The 16,526-nt window shown below is 39.2% G+C and overlaps 1 protein-coding gene across 1 annotated transcript in view; it reads right to left on the bottom strand.

Moving 5' to 3' along the window:
• Positions 1 to 8,126: 8,126 nt before the first annotated feature.
• Positions 8,127 to 16,526, bottom strand: part of DIAPH2 (diaphanous-related formin 2) — an 831,186-nt gene continuing 822,786 nt past the window's right edge. Inside the window, exon 27 of the mRNA XM_004685633.2 lies at positions 8,127 to 13,102. Coding sequence (XP_004685690.1) covers positions 13,038 to 13,102 — 65 coding nt within the window. The 3' untranslated portion in view covers positions 8,127 to 13,037. The remainder of the gene's footprint in view (positions 13,103 to 16,526) is intronic.

Genomic DNA, 16,526 nt, shown 5'->3' with positions numbered 1-16,526 from the left:
CCACCAAGTAGATGCACAATAGCCATAAGAGCATTAGGCAGAGTCCTGTTTCAGGGGCTTATAGTCTAGCTGGGAAGACTATAGAGTAAAATACACATGTGCATGTGTACATACAAACACATACACAGATAGATAACCATACATACCTGTGACAAAGTCACACTGAAAATTCTTACTGTTTTAAAGCAAAGGCTGTATCTCTTAGGAGGAATTTTAGTTTAGAAGGGAAGGTGGGTTAGACAGTGAAGATTTTCCTACCACATGATTTAAACTGACATCTGTTGGTTGGATTAGATTTCTACTGGACAGGGCTAACCTAGCCCGGAGACTTTCACAGGATGGTGAATTAGCTAGGTAGGTAGGTAGGTAGGTATGGCTGTGGCAGAGAGTATTTGCCTAAGTGTGGTAGGGAAGGTTGGGGAAAGTGGACCAATTCAAATGGGGTCGGGGGTGGGGGGTGGGAGGGGAGTGTTGGTTACTCAGTGACAAATTTGGACTTTCATTTTGTAAGTGGGAGAGGGCCTCCACAGGCTTAGGGTGTGGCAACCACATGATGCTTGGGACAGGGGTGAAAATACAGACAAGAAGAGCATTTGTAACCATAACCAAGGAATAAGTTACTAGACTTTGGTGGTAGTTTTGCAATCAGAAAGAAGCTGATGTAAACAAACCACTGTGAAGCCAATTTGATAGAACAGAATGGAGGATGACTGTCAAGGACAACTTGAAGTTTTCCAACTCTGGGCATTGGAAGCATGTCTAAAGTGTTCAAAACATATGTTAAACAAAATGAAGTGCAGGGAAGGAGCTGAAGGGGGATTGTCTGGGAGAGAAGATACTTCTGATTATTGGCATGGTGTGTTTGAGGAGGTTGATTGAAGCATGGGATTGAGGTATGAAAGATACAGATTTTGGGTCTTAGTGTAGGTGATATGGTAGTGAAGCGAATGTGAGAATGAGTTGTGTTTGTATTCATTATGATTACTAAAATGCTCTTGCACAGACTTTTTTTAATATAATATTTATAGTCATCCAATAATCAAAAAACTAACTTGCCGATGTCACACAGTGGGCGAAGGTAGCTGCCAAAACACACTTTCTATCAATGTAATTGAAATGACATTCCAAGGGAAAATGTAGACAAACTTAGACTCTAAATTATATGATTTCTGTTTTCCCAAGAGTTTTTTCCAACAGCATTTTTAGAGGTAAGGAAATTGAAGCCCTGAGAAGTTAAACAAAATATATAAGTGTCTATTGTAAGAGGGATAGCTGGAACTCAGAAAAGGGCTGTAGTAGATTGCATGATTGTTTCTAGGTGTTAATTTTTCCTTCTTGTTCAAGTTCATATCCCTGCCTCCTGTCATGAGTCCTAACAATCTGATGTGGGATTCTTATAGAACTTAATTTGGCCAATGGAATGTGAGCCAAAATGGCCTCCCATGCATGAGGAGAAGGGTGAAGAGTTCTGGTGTGGCCCCCCTTGCTTGTTCTTTTCCCTCTGCCAGAAGAATCCCAGGAGCCAAATAAGGGCTTCTGCCTCAGCCAGGAGCCTACAGTAAAGAAGGCGTATGTGATAGCACCACAGATGACCTGTAGCTGCCACGTGAACCTTGGCCACAAATAATTGAGTTGTGGAGTATGTTTGGAATGCAGCACAACCTAGCCTATTCTGACTAAGACTCTAGGCTAGTATCTGTGTTTTCTTTCTAGTACATTGGTGCTGTATAAATGTTCACTTATCACCAGCTAAGTTCTACTCATCTTTCAGTCTCTAATTAAATAGCTCATGTTCAGAGAGGCCTTTCATTGCTGCCCAATGAAATTTAGGCTACCCTTCACACCAACCCCACACACATACCTTAATCTTTTCCCAGAGTATCTGCATCTTCCTTCTTAGGCATTGAATGCAATTGCTGTCATGTACAGTAGTGCCCTCACTGGCGGTTTCAATTATCTGAAGTCAATTGCAACCCAAATATACTGGTACAATAATGTATTTTGAGAAAAAGGCCACCATCACATAACTTTTATTACAGTATATTGTCATAATTGTTCAATTTTATTCATTGTTCTTACTCTCTTACTCTGCTTACTTTATACTCTACTCTTTATAAACTAAGCTGTATCACAGTATACATAGGTTTTTGTTTCAGCAGCCACTGAGAATCTTGGAACAGAGCCCTCCTTATAAGGGGCTACTCGAGAGTCATCACTGGCATGCTACACGTGGCTCTAATCTCAGGAGGGCTGGGACCACATCTAGTTAGTTCCTGTTACACAATAGCTGCTCAGTAGATCTGTGTGGAATGAGTGATGAGCAAATGAATAGCTTATTGCTGATATGGTTGTTGGATCATAAACCAAAAATGTGGAGGAAGACTGCAGCTAGGAGAAGTAATGCCTCTGAAGGGTGCACTGGGTGCAAGGGTTAGGAACTGTTTATTTTTGGGTCCTTCTTTTGCAAGGAAACTTTGAAAGCTGTGGTACTTTTCAAAACCCTTAACACAGATTCACTTACCAAGAGGCTTCTGCAGCCTGACAGTTTTCCTGCCTGATGCCAGGGAAACGTACAGAAGCCTGCAGGTACGGTAGGACTCCTTCGAAAAAAGAGTGTTTACTTATATGGAGGACGAGCATCACCTGCCCTCCCACTCTGTTTGATGGAATTTAGTGAGACTCAGGAAGAAAGGGAGCAGCAAGAGACTGTTGGGAAGTAGGAATTATGGGCTGGGTATAGTGGAAGTCTTTGTGGTCCAAATCAGAAGAATCAGGCCTATGTTCACTAATGTTCACCTGCCAATAGACTAAAGTAAGAGTTTGAAGTTGTGTGAAATTGATAGCTTCTTCATGACACATTTATGTGCACCTGCGCATGCAGGTGGTGAGCGGGAGGAAGAAGCAACAATTCTGTATTTTAGATCATGTGATCTCTTATAGGGAGAAATGCATGAGTTCCCAAGGCTTAAGTTGTTGTGAAGCCTAATGTAGAGTATGTAGTGTCAGTAACCTATGTGTTTCTTGCCAGGCATGTTCATTAATCCTGTCACCCTACAGTTTCTATCTTCTGTGACTTCAGTGTACACAGCCAGTTACATTCCACAGGCAGGGCAGAAGAGGAGGAGCTGATGGGGATACATTGCACTTTTAAAAGTAAAATAAATGTAATAAAAAGCAGGCAGCATAATTGCAGTGACTTATACCCCATGACATTTGATAATAACAAGGTTGGTACATTACAAATAAGTTCTACATTTACAACTCTACCTTGATATTTACACTTATTAAATTGTTTAGGGAGGTGGTTTCTGGATGCTGGAGGCCCATATATAAAACACATTAGCATAATTGGAGTACAGCCAAATCCCTCAGTGTACATTGTAGAAACTTGTTAAAAGCTTGACCTTGGAGGAAAAAGCTCCCTCCTTCTCTTCAATCAGTCATCAGCTCCTGAAATTACTCCTCTGAAATCCACTTCCAGTCATCCAGTTTGTCCTCAACACTGACCTTAGGCAGGCCCACATTTCCCAGGACAATGGTGAAGGCTATGTTCTCAACTGGATGAGGAAATTAGCCATGATTTTCCATTACCTGTACCAAACATTCCTTTTCATTTGTTTAATTCACTGAGAGTTGACACTACACATTAATTCATTGAGCAATTGCTTTGTGTAAAGGCCCCGAGATGAATGAGACAGTCATTGCCATCAAGAAACTTACACTTTCGTCAAGGACACTGACAACTAACTTTAGGAGAAGGCAGGATGAAATAAGGGCCGTAAGAAGAGTATGAACAAATTGCTGTGGGAGCATAGATACCAGTTTTCTTTAATGAGGGACAGAGAATTAAGAAGGACTTTAGAAAGTTGGTACTGGTCCTTGAAGAATTAATCGTAGAAAAGCGTGAAGTTGTATAGTGAGGTCACACCAGAGTAAACTACACGGGCATCAGTGGCATGATGGGCTATGCATTCTTGGCCATTTGGGTGCATCACCGTGTCTGTTAATCAGTGGCAAGCTCCACTAAGAAATCCAGCACAGCTGGACAGATATGGAGTAGGAGGCGCTTAGAAATTAGTTTTGCTTGATTCTGTTCTTAGGCCCTTGGAAGACCATATTCATTTTGTTGAATCAGAAAAATAAAAAAAATTGAACTTGACTGAAAATGCATTTTAGGAAGCACTCTCTAGCTTTGTGAAAGATGGGTTGCAGAACTGGGAGGTCAGATTCTGTGACCAGCTGTAGCATTAAAGAGAGGAATGTGGTCGTGGCAGTAATGAGACAGGCAACTTAAGGCAGGATACATTTACTGGGGAAGGATGGATTTGGTTGAGATCTACTGTGTGAGCTATTTTTTATAGAGTGAAGATAGTTCTTGGGTTCAGGAGACATCTGAGAGTCATCAGCTGGGAGGAAATTTTCAAAATCTTGGAATGGCTGTGACAACTCTGGCAGTGGGGAAAATGCAAATGAAAATACCAGAGAGTCTACCTATCTGAGGGTTCATGGGAATGCAAATACTAATAAAGGGCACTGAGTGTTGGGAGAAAACAGAATTAGGTGTGCTTTATGGGAGAGTGGGAGAAAAGAAACAGGATGAGGACTAAGAAGAATTCATCAAATTTGGCAATTAGGGGTCACCGTTAGCCTTGAAGAAGAGCGATTGCTGCTGTTGTTTATTTAACAGGATGGTAGAAACTCGAGAATGCCTGGAGACTTGAGATGAGATGATGGAATAATGGGTGTGAAAGGTGAACATTCTTTCACACACACTAAGCCCTATACCACATGAGGTCACAGCAGAGTCGAAGGGTCACTGATAATCTGAAGGATGCTTTCATTGCCATCATTTGACTGAATTTTGCTAAGGGACTGTAATCATGAACCCTTTCACTTTTGTTCCCTCCCTCCCTCAAGTAAATGCTACAAGTTGTTCAGGCAGGTGAAACACTTCATTACTTGATTTTTGGCAGAAAGTCTAGGTTACTATGTTGTTATATGTCATAGGTTTCAAGAAGTATTCAGAGATAATTCACAGTATCTCATACTTTCAATCTAATTCCCACTTTAATATTTAGATTTTTATAGGAAAATGGAGGGATGACACAAGGTATTTGGGAAGACAAGCTGTGAAACAGATTCATAAATCAGGTTCCCTTCCAAATCACAAGAATATTACTTAAAATCAAACCATTCAGTGTCACATGTCTCCAACAGATGAACGTATTTAGGAGGGAAGCCTTGTGGTTCTTTGAATAGAAAGGATCTTAGCAAAAAGGGAATAGTCGTGGGCACAGTTTGAAAGTCTCAGAGATCTATGCAAAATTGGTGAAAGAATTTGCTGTTCTTTTTGAAAACTTAACAGATTACCCAGACACTTAAGAAGTTCTAGCTATGAAGTATTTAAGTGCTGAATCAATATATTTTAATGTCTGCTTAGTCTTAGTTTTTCATTTCTTTGAACAAGCTAATGTTTTGGCTTTCTGTGTTATTAAAGGGAAAAAAGAATGGGGAAGAGGAAGGGAAAAGAATACAACCTAGAGAATTTCCCCTTGCTTTTATCGCCATAACCACTACAGTATTGCTGTATACATTCCTGTGCAGAACCATGTTCTTCTGTCTGCTTTGTCTTTACGATTTGATGCTATTTGCACTTGGCCTTGTGTGAGCTATTCAGCAATGCAGAGATGAGGATGGTCCCAAGTGTGAGAACTGCAGCTGCGTGTGCAGCACCACCCTAACACAGCAAGGTGAGCTCTTCTTCCTGTGCTTACTTTTCAGTTGAAACGAGTCCATCAGCCACTTAGGTCTGAAACCTTGATGCCAGACTTGAATTCTGCCTTTCCTTTTATCCCAACATTCACTTGATTACCAGTTCTTCAGATGCCGCTTGGAGCTATCCTACTGGTGCTAGCCTAATTTAGGCCCTTGCTACTTATCAAAAGGATTATTCAGTAGCTCCACGACAAGTTGGCCTTTTGTGTCTCTCCCTCCTCTATCTTATACTTTTCAGCATCACGTTCTTGGTTATATATCATTTGTTTCCTCAAAATTCCCACCCCCAAATCTACACCACCTATAATATCTATAAACTCAAGCCAAAACCACTGATAGCTTTTGTGAAATTTACACTATAGTCAGACTGAATTGTGCAATATTCCCTGTATATGCACCAAGTTCAAAATTTGAACTTCCGCTTGAGCCTTTGCACCCTCCTCAAAGATGCGCGCACCCTTCAAGATAACAGGAACCACAGTTGACTCACTGCCATATTCTCAGAATGTAGCTTTGTGGTTGGTACACAGTAGGTGCTAATTAGCTATTTGCTGAATGAACAAAATCTTCACTTGTCCAAATCTATTTATCTTTTAAAGGTCAGTTCAAATGCCAGCCACTCCCAAAAGTATACATAGATACCTGCTTCCCTTTTTGACAACCATTTTAACTCCTTCCCCTTAAACTGTTATTTTTTTTCCCCTGAGACACCCAGGCTTATCTGTATGATTCCTTTTTTTTAAATTATGATTTATTTATGCATACAGAACTGGAGTACAGGCCATAGGTGCAGGGGCAGTGAGAAGATTCACCAGAGACAGTGTAGGGGGCAGAACAGGCAGATCGATGAAGTACACGGCTGAGGGGAGCAGTGGGAGACAGGAGAAGACTGCCATGCCATGTGGGTCAGCTCCCTGGCCTGGGATTGAATTCATGCTGAAGTGGCTACAGCTAGCATCATAGTGCTGTGCTTTATTTAACCCACTGCACCACCAGGGAGGGCTCCAATATGATTCTTATAACAACGATCATTTTCTTTTCCACCTTGCATTACAATTGTTTGTTCACAGTCTGTCTTGCACTACACAGTGAGATCCTGAAGGCAGAAGTTATGTGTAATTCATAATCACCTTCAGAAAAGCAACGTTCATTGGATGGGCACACAATGCTTAGAGTAGCCACTCTGAGTGGATGCGGAGACAGGCTTTAGCAAAGTAGAGACGTCGTCGGCTTGTTATTATCTCTAGTAATAGTAACAGATTATTAAGGATAAGGGTAAATGCTCTAGGTTGTGTGCTTTTCTCATAAATATCAGAAGGTGAAACTATCACCTGGACCTCCATTAGCCAAAATATAGTTGACAATATTGACTGAATTCCTATTACTAAAATAAAGACCATCATGATAAAGATTGAACTCTGACTAATCTGCAAGTCTTAGGAACAAAGTCATGATTTACATAATTCATGATTTTGTCAGTTGTTTTTCCCTGCAAAAGATACTAATGGTAGCCATATTTTATTTGTGACTATTGGAACCCTAGACATGGAAATAAATTCAGCAGTAAATGGGATATTTGGCTATAGTTTTCTACTTATCAATATTATAAATCAAACTGTAGCATGTTACATGCATTACACATATATTAATTGGCATAGCCTCACTTTTCTTTTTACTCCTGGCACTAAGCTCAATTGCCCCTGTTCATGGATACGAAGTTTTTCAAAGTCCCACTAAGAAATTTGCCTACTCGGTCTCTCCCTGGCAGAGAACAAGCCAATGTATTTGATTCGTGGAATGACCCATTCCAAGGCAAATGATGGCCTTGCAGGTACTTTGGATCATATCATTTATAGACCTGACTCTTACTCTGTCCAACCCTCTATCTTCAAGTCAGCCCACCTATGATGAGAGTTTCTTTTGAAAGCCCTCCAGAGAGGACTCTAGTCTACAAGCCTTTATTATTTATTCCATATTTTTACCCATCTGAGCATTTGAAAGCTATTTGCTTACATTCTGTAATCAAGACCAACTGTAGAAACAGTTTCTCTGGGGATATAAATCACCCTTCTGACTTTTCTGGACTTTGATGTTATGTAAAGATCTCTTCACTACTCCAGCAAGCAATATAAAAGGATACTTAAAAACATCTTATGATTCTCATAGGTATGTGTAGCTTTGAAAACATGTCATGATTTTCACCAGACCACGTCCTTAAAAATACACTATTGTCATTCTGTTCAGTTGAAGCTTCTAGAATATTGTGATATATTGTTTTGGTTCCTTAGTCAGTGCTTTTTCAGTTATTATTAATATTAATTACCACAGGCAGCACAATATTTATGGATAGCTTTATTGAGTAAGTAAGTATGCGTTACACATAGATTGCAAGTCATTCTTGGTCCTGTGAATAGGTAGGTGTTCATTCCAAGGCAAAATGAGAGCATGAATCCACAGTTGTACTGCTACTGAAATTCTTCTTCTGAGTATCTTGGTATGGGCACAATCTTCCTTGATACTCATTGAAAGCAGGCTTTGCTGTCACCTCTCTTTTCAATTGAGGGATTCACCAGATCTAAAATGAGCTTACAAAGAACCCTTCTGTATCAGAGGTAGTTTTATGCCTGCATTATGAATCACAGAAGACATTTGGTCAAAGACTCCACAAAAGGGGCTGAAGAGATATAACAGAGCTCAAAGTTGGAACCAATTATTTCGGTTAAGCTAAGTGGCCATAGTAGCAAAAGTATCAACTGATCTCTAGAATAGTCTGTTAAGCCATTTTACATCAAAGCATGCAGTAACTTGTGCACACAATAGCTTTTAGAGACATCCTTGAATTTGGCTTGAGCACCACAGATGCATTTTAAAGAGTGTGAAAAAGTACATTTATGCTCAGGGAGTTGTGGAGTGAGCTGAATGGTGGCTTCTCAAACATATGTACATGTTATCATGCTGGAACCTGTGAATTTACCTCATCTGGAAAACAGGTCTCACAGAGGTAATTAAGTTAAGGATATTGAGATGAGATTACCATGTATAACTTGGGTGGGTCCAAAGTGCGATCACAACTATCTTTATTAAGAAAGGCAGAAGTAGATTAGATAAACAAAATGGAAGGCAATTTGGCTATAAGTCAGGAATGAGAGATGACAGTCACAAGAAGCTAGAAGAGGAAAGAAAAGAATGGACTTTCACCTAGAGCCTGCAGAGGGTGTGATGCCCCCCACCAACACCTCAGTTTAGCAGTCTTGGACTCTAAAACAGTAAGATAATGAATTTCTATTGCCTTAAGTGATAACATTTGGTGTAATTTGTTACAGCAGCCACAGGAATTTAATACAGATTTTGGTAGCAGGGAGCAAGGTTCTGCTGTAATGGCTACTGGAAAATGTAGAAACACCTATGGAATTGGATAGTGGGTGGAGTCTAGACAAATGTTGGTGTTTATGACAGAAGCAGCAAAGTTTGCCTTAAATAAATTGTTGCGAGAAATATGAATTTTAAAGCTTCTTTTGGTGAGAGCTCAGAAGGAACTAGGGACCTTTTATTAGAAACTATAAGAAATGTGATCATGTCGTTGAAGGAACCAGTACTTAATGACTCAGGATATGTTTGTTGCACCTACTGAAACTGCAAAATGGTAACATTAGGAGATTCCTTTTTAGGCTCCTGTGTTCTGGTTATAAAGACAAGGGTGTGGCCGGACTACCTTTTCTACTGGTGAAGAGATTAAGCATTGATTCAAGTATCCTCTCAACTAGCTTATCAGAAGCCAGGGATGGAGATGGGGTCATCTTGTAAAGTTCTATGAGGACTTGTGTGTCAGTTGAATCAATGTGACATACATGAGAGGACTGGAAAAATTTTGAGAATGTTTTACCAACAGAAACATTTGCAACTTGGGCTGTAGAGGATACAAACAGGACAAAAAGAGAGGGTCATCAGACCGTCAAAATTTTACAGACAGGAAACAGGCTGATAAAGCAGCAAACGTGCTGCCCTGCAGTATAAAGTATCACCTTCAGGCCACAGAGGCAGAGCCTTGATCCATAGGCCAAGAAGGCAGAGTGGCAGGCCTCAAGGGTAGAGCCCTGGGACAAGGGGCATTACTGTCAGCTCTTGAAACTTAAAATGATTTTGCCTGGCTGATTTTGAAAACCATCAGGACAGGTGACTCCTTTGCACTTCCCCCCTTTTGGAATCAGAATTCTCTCTTCTGGAGTTGATCGTTATTGTGCTGTGCCTGTCCCACCACTGTGTATGGAAGTAGATAGCTTATTTTACTGATTCGCAGATGGAGAGGAATTTTGCTTCAAGAGCTTCAGTTATAGATGGTGAGATCATAGACTTTTGAAAGAATGGTGTCTGCATGAGATTTTGAACTTAGTTGATGTTGGAACGGGTTGAGACTTCTGGGAAGTTGAGATGGGGTGAAAATACATGGGACATAGATGATAAATTTGGGGGGAAGCGCAGGGTAAACTGCAGTCAGCTAAGGGTCATCTCCAAAAAGCTACAATCCACATCCTAATCTCTCTGAACCTAGAGATATTACCTTATTTGGAAAAGGGTCTTAGAGAAGTAGAGGGAGATTAGATACACAGCGAGCAAGACAGAACAGAGGGAGAGATGGCCATAACCCATGGATGCCAATGGCTACCAGAAGCTGGATGAGACCAGGTTTTTGACTAGATTCTGCAGAGGAAGGAGGCCTGGAGTCGTGAGGGCTGGGCAGGGGTGGGAACATAGGCCCTGGTTTCAGATACTTGGCGACCATGCTGTGTGTGAGAAAATAAATTTCTGCTGTGTTAAGCCACCAAGTTTGTGATAATGTTATAACAGCCAAAGGAAATTAATTTAAAACTAATACAACTAGTAAACTATTTCCATGGTAACAATAACAAAACATACATTCTGAAGAATTTCTGTATACTTGGTGCTTGTCACATGTGGCAGTAATATACCTGAAAAACATTTTTAATATAATTTGGTTCTATACTAAAAATGTCACTGTGTACTTCTTTTTAGTGATACTTCTCAACCTAAAATACAATTGCAAATGGCTAGAGCAGGACCATTATAAATGTGGGAAGAGAACCTTTACTCAATTATTGGAACTTCATGAAATGCCCTGAAGGTGTCATATGTGTGAAAAGCATGTGAGATTATTCTAAATACAAATATATAATTTATCAAATAATACTTACTTTTTTCAAAAACTAAAAATATAAGGCAAGTTCACATCTGGAGAAGGGAGATACATCAGTATTTCCACCTGGACCAGTTTGATACTGTGGCATGGCTGGCAAATGCTCCTAAATTATAGTTAGGGTTAATATTTTAAAATAGTTTTCCTGTAGTCTGTAAAGCTATCAAAAGTCTCAAAGAAGCCATACCATGAAGATTTCAGAAAAGACCTTGTAAAGTCACAAAGACACACATTATGTACATAAGTTAGTAGACCCTAAATTTTTGTTGCTGTTGTTAAAAAACAGTGAAATTGATACATTCTTAAAAATTATTTGTGCGTGCATATGTGTATGTCTTAAGAGAGAATGAAATTATAAAATATCAGTTGCTGCTATTCTTTTTGATTCCCCTATTGTCGCAGCTACAGAGCTTTTAAGAGTATTTATGCACTGGAAGTAAAGGCAGCAGTTTAAATCTGAGCTGTTGGTCATGTGTTTACATTATCTTAGGTGGTGACTGCCAAGTCGGTCATTTCTTCTTTCTGGATATCTTTGATGTGTTTTGAAGACTAGATGAGACTTACTATGTAAGAAATATATACACATATACATATACACATATGTGTGTATATATGTATATATATACACATATGTGTATATATATGTATGTATGTAATGTTCTAAAATAATCACAATCATCTGCGTGGAGTAGTATTAAAATTGCACTTCAGATGTTATACCACACTATACCAATGTCTGTTTTAAAATAAAAGACAAGTTAATTGTAACTTTTACTCCCTCATCTATTTAAGATAAATATAGAGCCTTTTTGTCCTCCTAGGGTTGTTTAGGCAGCATCATTTAAATTTGTTAATATAAAGTAAGCAAGTATACTGATGACTGAGAAGTTCACCTCATCAATGGGAAATGGAATTCTTCTATCAGCAGATATATACACACATATATACACATACATACATACATGTAATTTCTTTTTCTTCTTCAGATCACCAAAGCAGAATTGGAAAGGGGAGTTGAAAGGCAGATAAAGCAATTGACCTTTCAGACAGTTTTCTGCTGCCTCCTGCAGAGGGAAATCTTTTTCTCTCAGGTCTTCTAGAATTCTATTCCCTGACTTCAAGGGGGTCATAGGAGGAAGAAACAATAGATAGAAGAAATAAACCACAAAGACTAGCTATCAATATTTACCTTAAAAAAATCTAAATCCAGGTAATAGAACTTTTAGGTTCATCCCCACCATAAATATTGAAATGAGGTTTTTCTCAAAAATAGTCATATAAAGTCTTTGTATAAAGTAGACATCTGTGCATAATTAGAAAATCCCACTTTAAATAAAGTTTAAATCACATTTTTCTAACTGCTTCTGTGAAACTTTGGTTTATTTTTAGCGATGATAAGTGCCTGCAATATCATGCTGAAACTCTAGATTAATGATAAGTTTAATTTCAGCCAAAGCAGATGAATCCATCGACTTTCACTTGAGATAAGATTCTAAATAACTTGCTGGGGGTGAAGCAGTACTGATCTGAGTTTGTGAAATGACTTCTCTTGAGAGTGGGAAGTAGCAGCCCCTCTCCATGTCGTCAACACACACGTTTCCATTGGCCTGTTCTTTGTCTATGTAGCAGGAATCAGAAGTACACAGGGATAATTCTATTTTTTTCTTCTCTCCCATTTTAGGGGGTGTGAGCTGCAAATTTGAATAGCACTGTAAATTTCTGACAGAGCAAATGCTTCAAGAATCAGGCATTTTCCACTTTTACATTTTGCATCATCAACATCAGGTCACACACAATAACAAATAATACATATCCTTACACTAAAATGGAACACATGATTTATAATTCTGACAATTGTGTTCATATTGGTATAAATGTGGCAGGAGTCTTGCAATAAGTTCACAAATGCTCACTATTTCAGCCAGCTTAAGTTTGATCGTTGCAGAAATGCACTTATTTTTCTTCTCTATCCCTTGAGTGTGTGTTTTGTTTCTCTCAAAATGTATCATTTTGTTTACTTAAACATTTTCATATTCTTTGGCATCAGGAATCACTTAGATGGGATAGCTCCATTGTGGCGAGAGCGTGACCTTTCCAGAGGTACTCGTCTGTTATCTGTAAGACAAAGAGAAAAAGAACCAAAAACATGGTGAGCTTAAGATCTCGGCTATTACATGATGTCAGGCCTAGAGAGGTTTTCAAATAGTCCTGAAAAATCACTTCAAATGAATATGTAAATAAGTAACAAGGATCCCAGATCTGAGGAGTTCACCCTGCAGCTGCCAGGCTGAGTTCAAGAGTTCTGCAATCAGCAATAAATGACTTTTCTTGGTAAGGGAAGTCAAAGTGATGAAAGAAATGGAAGAATTCTCTCAGGCTTGGAAATAGCAGGCGACAACAAAATTCCCTCGTAAAGATGTTAAATTCAAAGGAGCTGTGTACGGTGCCTTTTGTTGGAAAGCACTTCAATGCACTGAGTTTTTAATCTATGTTTTGCCTACCTCTAGAGGACACCAGAGTGGGCAGAACAGGAAAGAGTTTTTATTCTTTACAGTGATTGCAATATGTGGCAATCAAGCCAACTATGGAGGCTGCCTGATTGTATGATATAAACAAATTCAATACATTATGTAGTCATTATGGGAATGAATAATGAATAGGTCCCATTCCTCTCACCCACCAGAGGAAGAATAATCACTACGGAGAGAACTGTTGGCACAAGGCTTGGAAAGCAGAGTTTAAAAGCACTGAAAGTTGCTGAAAATAGTTTTAGCTCTAATAGGAAAAAGGATTACAGATCTACATTGCAATGGTCACTACTACTATGTTATTATCACCTGTTTTTATGCTCTGCTCAAATGCAATTGATGTGGGTAAAAATCCCTCTCTGACAAAAGCATAGCATACTTAGATTCTCTATTTAGAATGAGACTTGATCCCCAGAAATAATGACAAGCACCAGCACTTACATAAATGCTAACACTTTACACTCGTTAATTTGCTAATTCACACAACATGCCCAGGAGGCAAGCCCGGTTCATTCTGTGCTATTATCAAGCTTTAGTGATGAAGGTTACACAGCAGATCAACGATGATGGTGGATTATAACACAAAGTTAATGCCTGAATGTCAGTTCTGCTTTATTCGGAGGTAGATGTTGGGGCCTCCCAAGCTACTCCTCATTTCCTTCCTAAAATGGTAGTGCTGATGGAACACATCCAGCCTGGGCCCACGGGAAGGATGGGCTATGAGCAAGCAGGGTAAGGTTTACCATGGCACTTTTTTCATCTGTGCTAGCGACTCTTGACTGATTCTTGGTAGACTGTGCTCAGTACATTGAGCAAAGATAACTGGCCTCCATGACCTTGGCCTCCTTACCACCACGGTGAATGCAATTAAACAACCAACCATAAGTCAAGTACTTTATAATGTAATATCACTGAGAGGTGAGAAGGAAGCATTGTTTTTCTATTCAGAGATATATCTGAGTGATGGATTATTTGGGTGTTGTTTTAAAGCTACCATTTTAAAATTCCATTATTTAGTTTGTGATATGGATCACAATTCACCTAAAAATGTTAAGATAGCATTCCTAGATAAAGGGCTTATTACTTAGATGTCACTGGTTTGCATAAAATTCGTTTGGGAATTTTTGGAAAACATTTAAAAATGAGAGACTATAATATAATGGTTCAATGCAGTGTTAGCATTTAAGCATTCATTGTTAAAGTTATCAGATATGAAAATAATTTTACCATACAGAAAGGAATGTTCCAACACAACCCCCCCCCAAATTGGTATGATTGTCATCCTACATTTAATACTATTTTAGGTGTAAAATATGCATTTATACTATAAACATTTATAGAGCAGGCAAGAAGTATAATTTAGAGAACATATTTTATATATGCATATATAATATATATGAAATATTTAATACATATGTATGAATAATATACCTCTTCATATTCTAAGATCTTGAAATGCAATAAGGACAACTTTTCTTACTTGGATTCATATCTTCTTTGAATAAGAGACTGAAATCATTTTTTTAAAATCAAAATTGATAGCATTAAATACGTTTAAGAAGCAATGAGCTGGTTCTCATAAGGTCAGGGCACATAGTTAACATCAAATTTATAAGAAAGGAGCAAACAATTGGTATTATTGCTCTCAGAGGTGATAGAGTAATTTGGGTGATTCTAAGCATGATTGCATTTCCTACTCAGAAACATAAGTGGAGGAAGCAGGTGTCCACGTGATATTTGAGAGTGCCAATGAGACCCAAACTGTGTCGAACCCACTTTTCTACCCAGTATTATTATCCCAAATCTACTGATACTAGAGTTGTTTAGAGGACAAAAATGGGGGGCCGTGCCTCCAAATAGTCAATTGCTTAAAACCTATATGTACAATATCATAGGGGAGCAAATATCTGCTACCCCAAAATATCTTTTTGTAAAAGTGTAATGACATGGGAGGGAATTTGTAGGTTAGATGCAAGTTGCTTTTGAAAGATATTTACAAATAAATTTCCATAAACGTATGTATGGGAAAGACCTAATCTCCTTATCTTTCTTCAATGGAGAAGACAGAACACATCACAGGCACATATTGGTTAATGCTACTTCCTGGGCAACTGCTCTGACATTCCCTGACCTTCCCTGCATCTCTGCCAAAGTCCTCTGTGTTAGCTAACCTGTTAAAATGTGGCCTGAAGCCACATGGGGGAGATACTTGTTCATACTGGGTATTTCCAAGTATACAGGATGTAGACGTGTAACAAAGAAGTTTCTTTTTGGCTTTTTCTCTTATCAATATTTCTGACAGTTGTTTGCTTATTTGCTAGCTGACAAGATCCCAGATGGGTATAGGATGACTTCCTTTGCAGCACAGCAATATGGAAGGGTTTGTTCACATGTAGTGCCTTCCTTGCCCAATTTGTTGATTGTCTTTTTGGAAATTAAAGAGAGGAAGGTATGGGGCAGCTCCTGTCTACTTTTTAAAAATTGTTGGGGATACTGTATAATAAAGTAGAGGGAAACACATATTGTTGGAAAATGTGATGGTCTTCCTTCTTTCTTTTTGTTAACGCAGGATGAAACATAGCGCATAAGAAAGCCTAATATATTCTAATGGTCTATGAATTCATTATGTGATTCCTTTGCTAGTAAACAAACATTAGTAAAGCCTGAAATACCACCCTTAAGCTGTAGCTTCCACCTTTACCATAGGGTATCCTATGTTAACAGATTCTCTTTGGTCATCAATGTCTTACTGTTGAAATATGTGCCATGGGGCCCTCCCTGGCGGCGCAGCGGGTTAAAGCACAGCATTGAGAATCTAAAGCCGCTTCCGCATGAGTTCAATTCCCTCCTGCCCCGGAGGTGACCACATGGCGTGGCAGACCTCTCCTGACCCGCCCGCTGCTCCCCTCAGCAGTGTACTTCGTTGATCTGCCTGTTTTGCTCCCCACTCTGTCTCTGGTGAAGCCTCTCGCCGCCCCTGAGCCTCTGGCCTGTACCCCAGTTCTGTATGC

The sequence above is a fragment of the Condylura cristata genome, unplaced genomic scaffold, assembly GCF_000260355.1.
Source record: "Condylura cristata isolate star-nosed mole 26May11 unplaced genomic scaffold, ConCri1.0 scaffold00019, whole genome shotgun sequence".
NCBI lineage: Eukaryota > Metazoa > Chordata > Mammalia > Eulipotyphla > Talpidae > Condylura > Condylura cristata.
The sequence above is the reverse complement of the archived record's forward strand: the minus strand, read 5'-3'. Positions and strand labels throughout refer to the sequence as shown.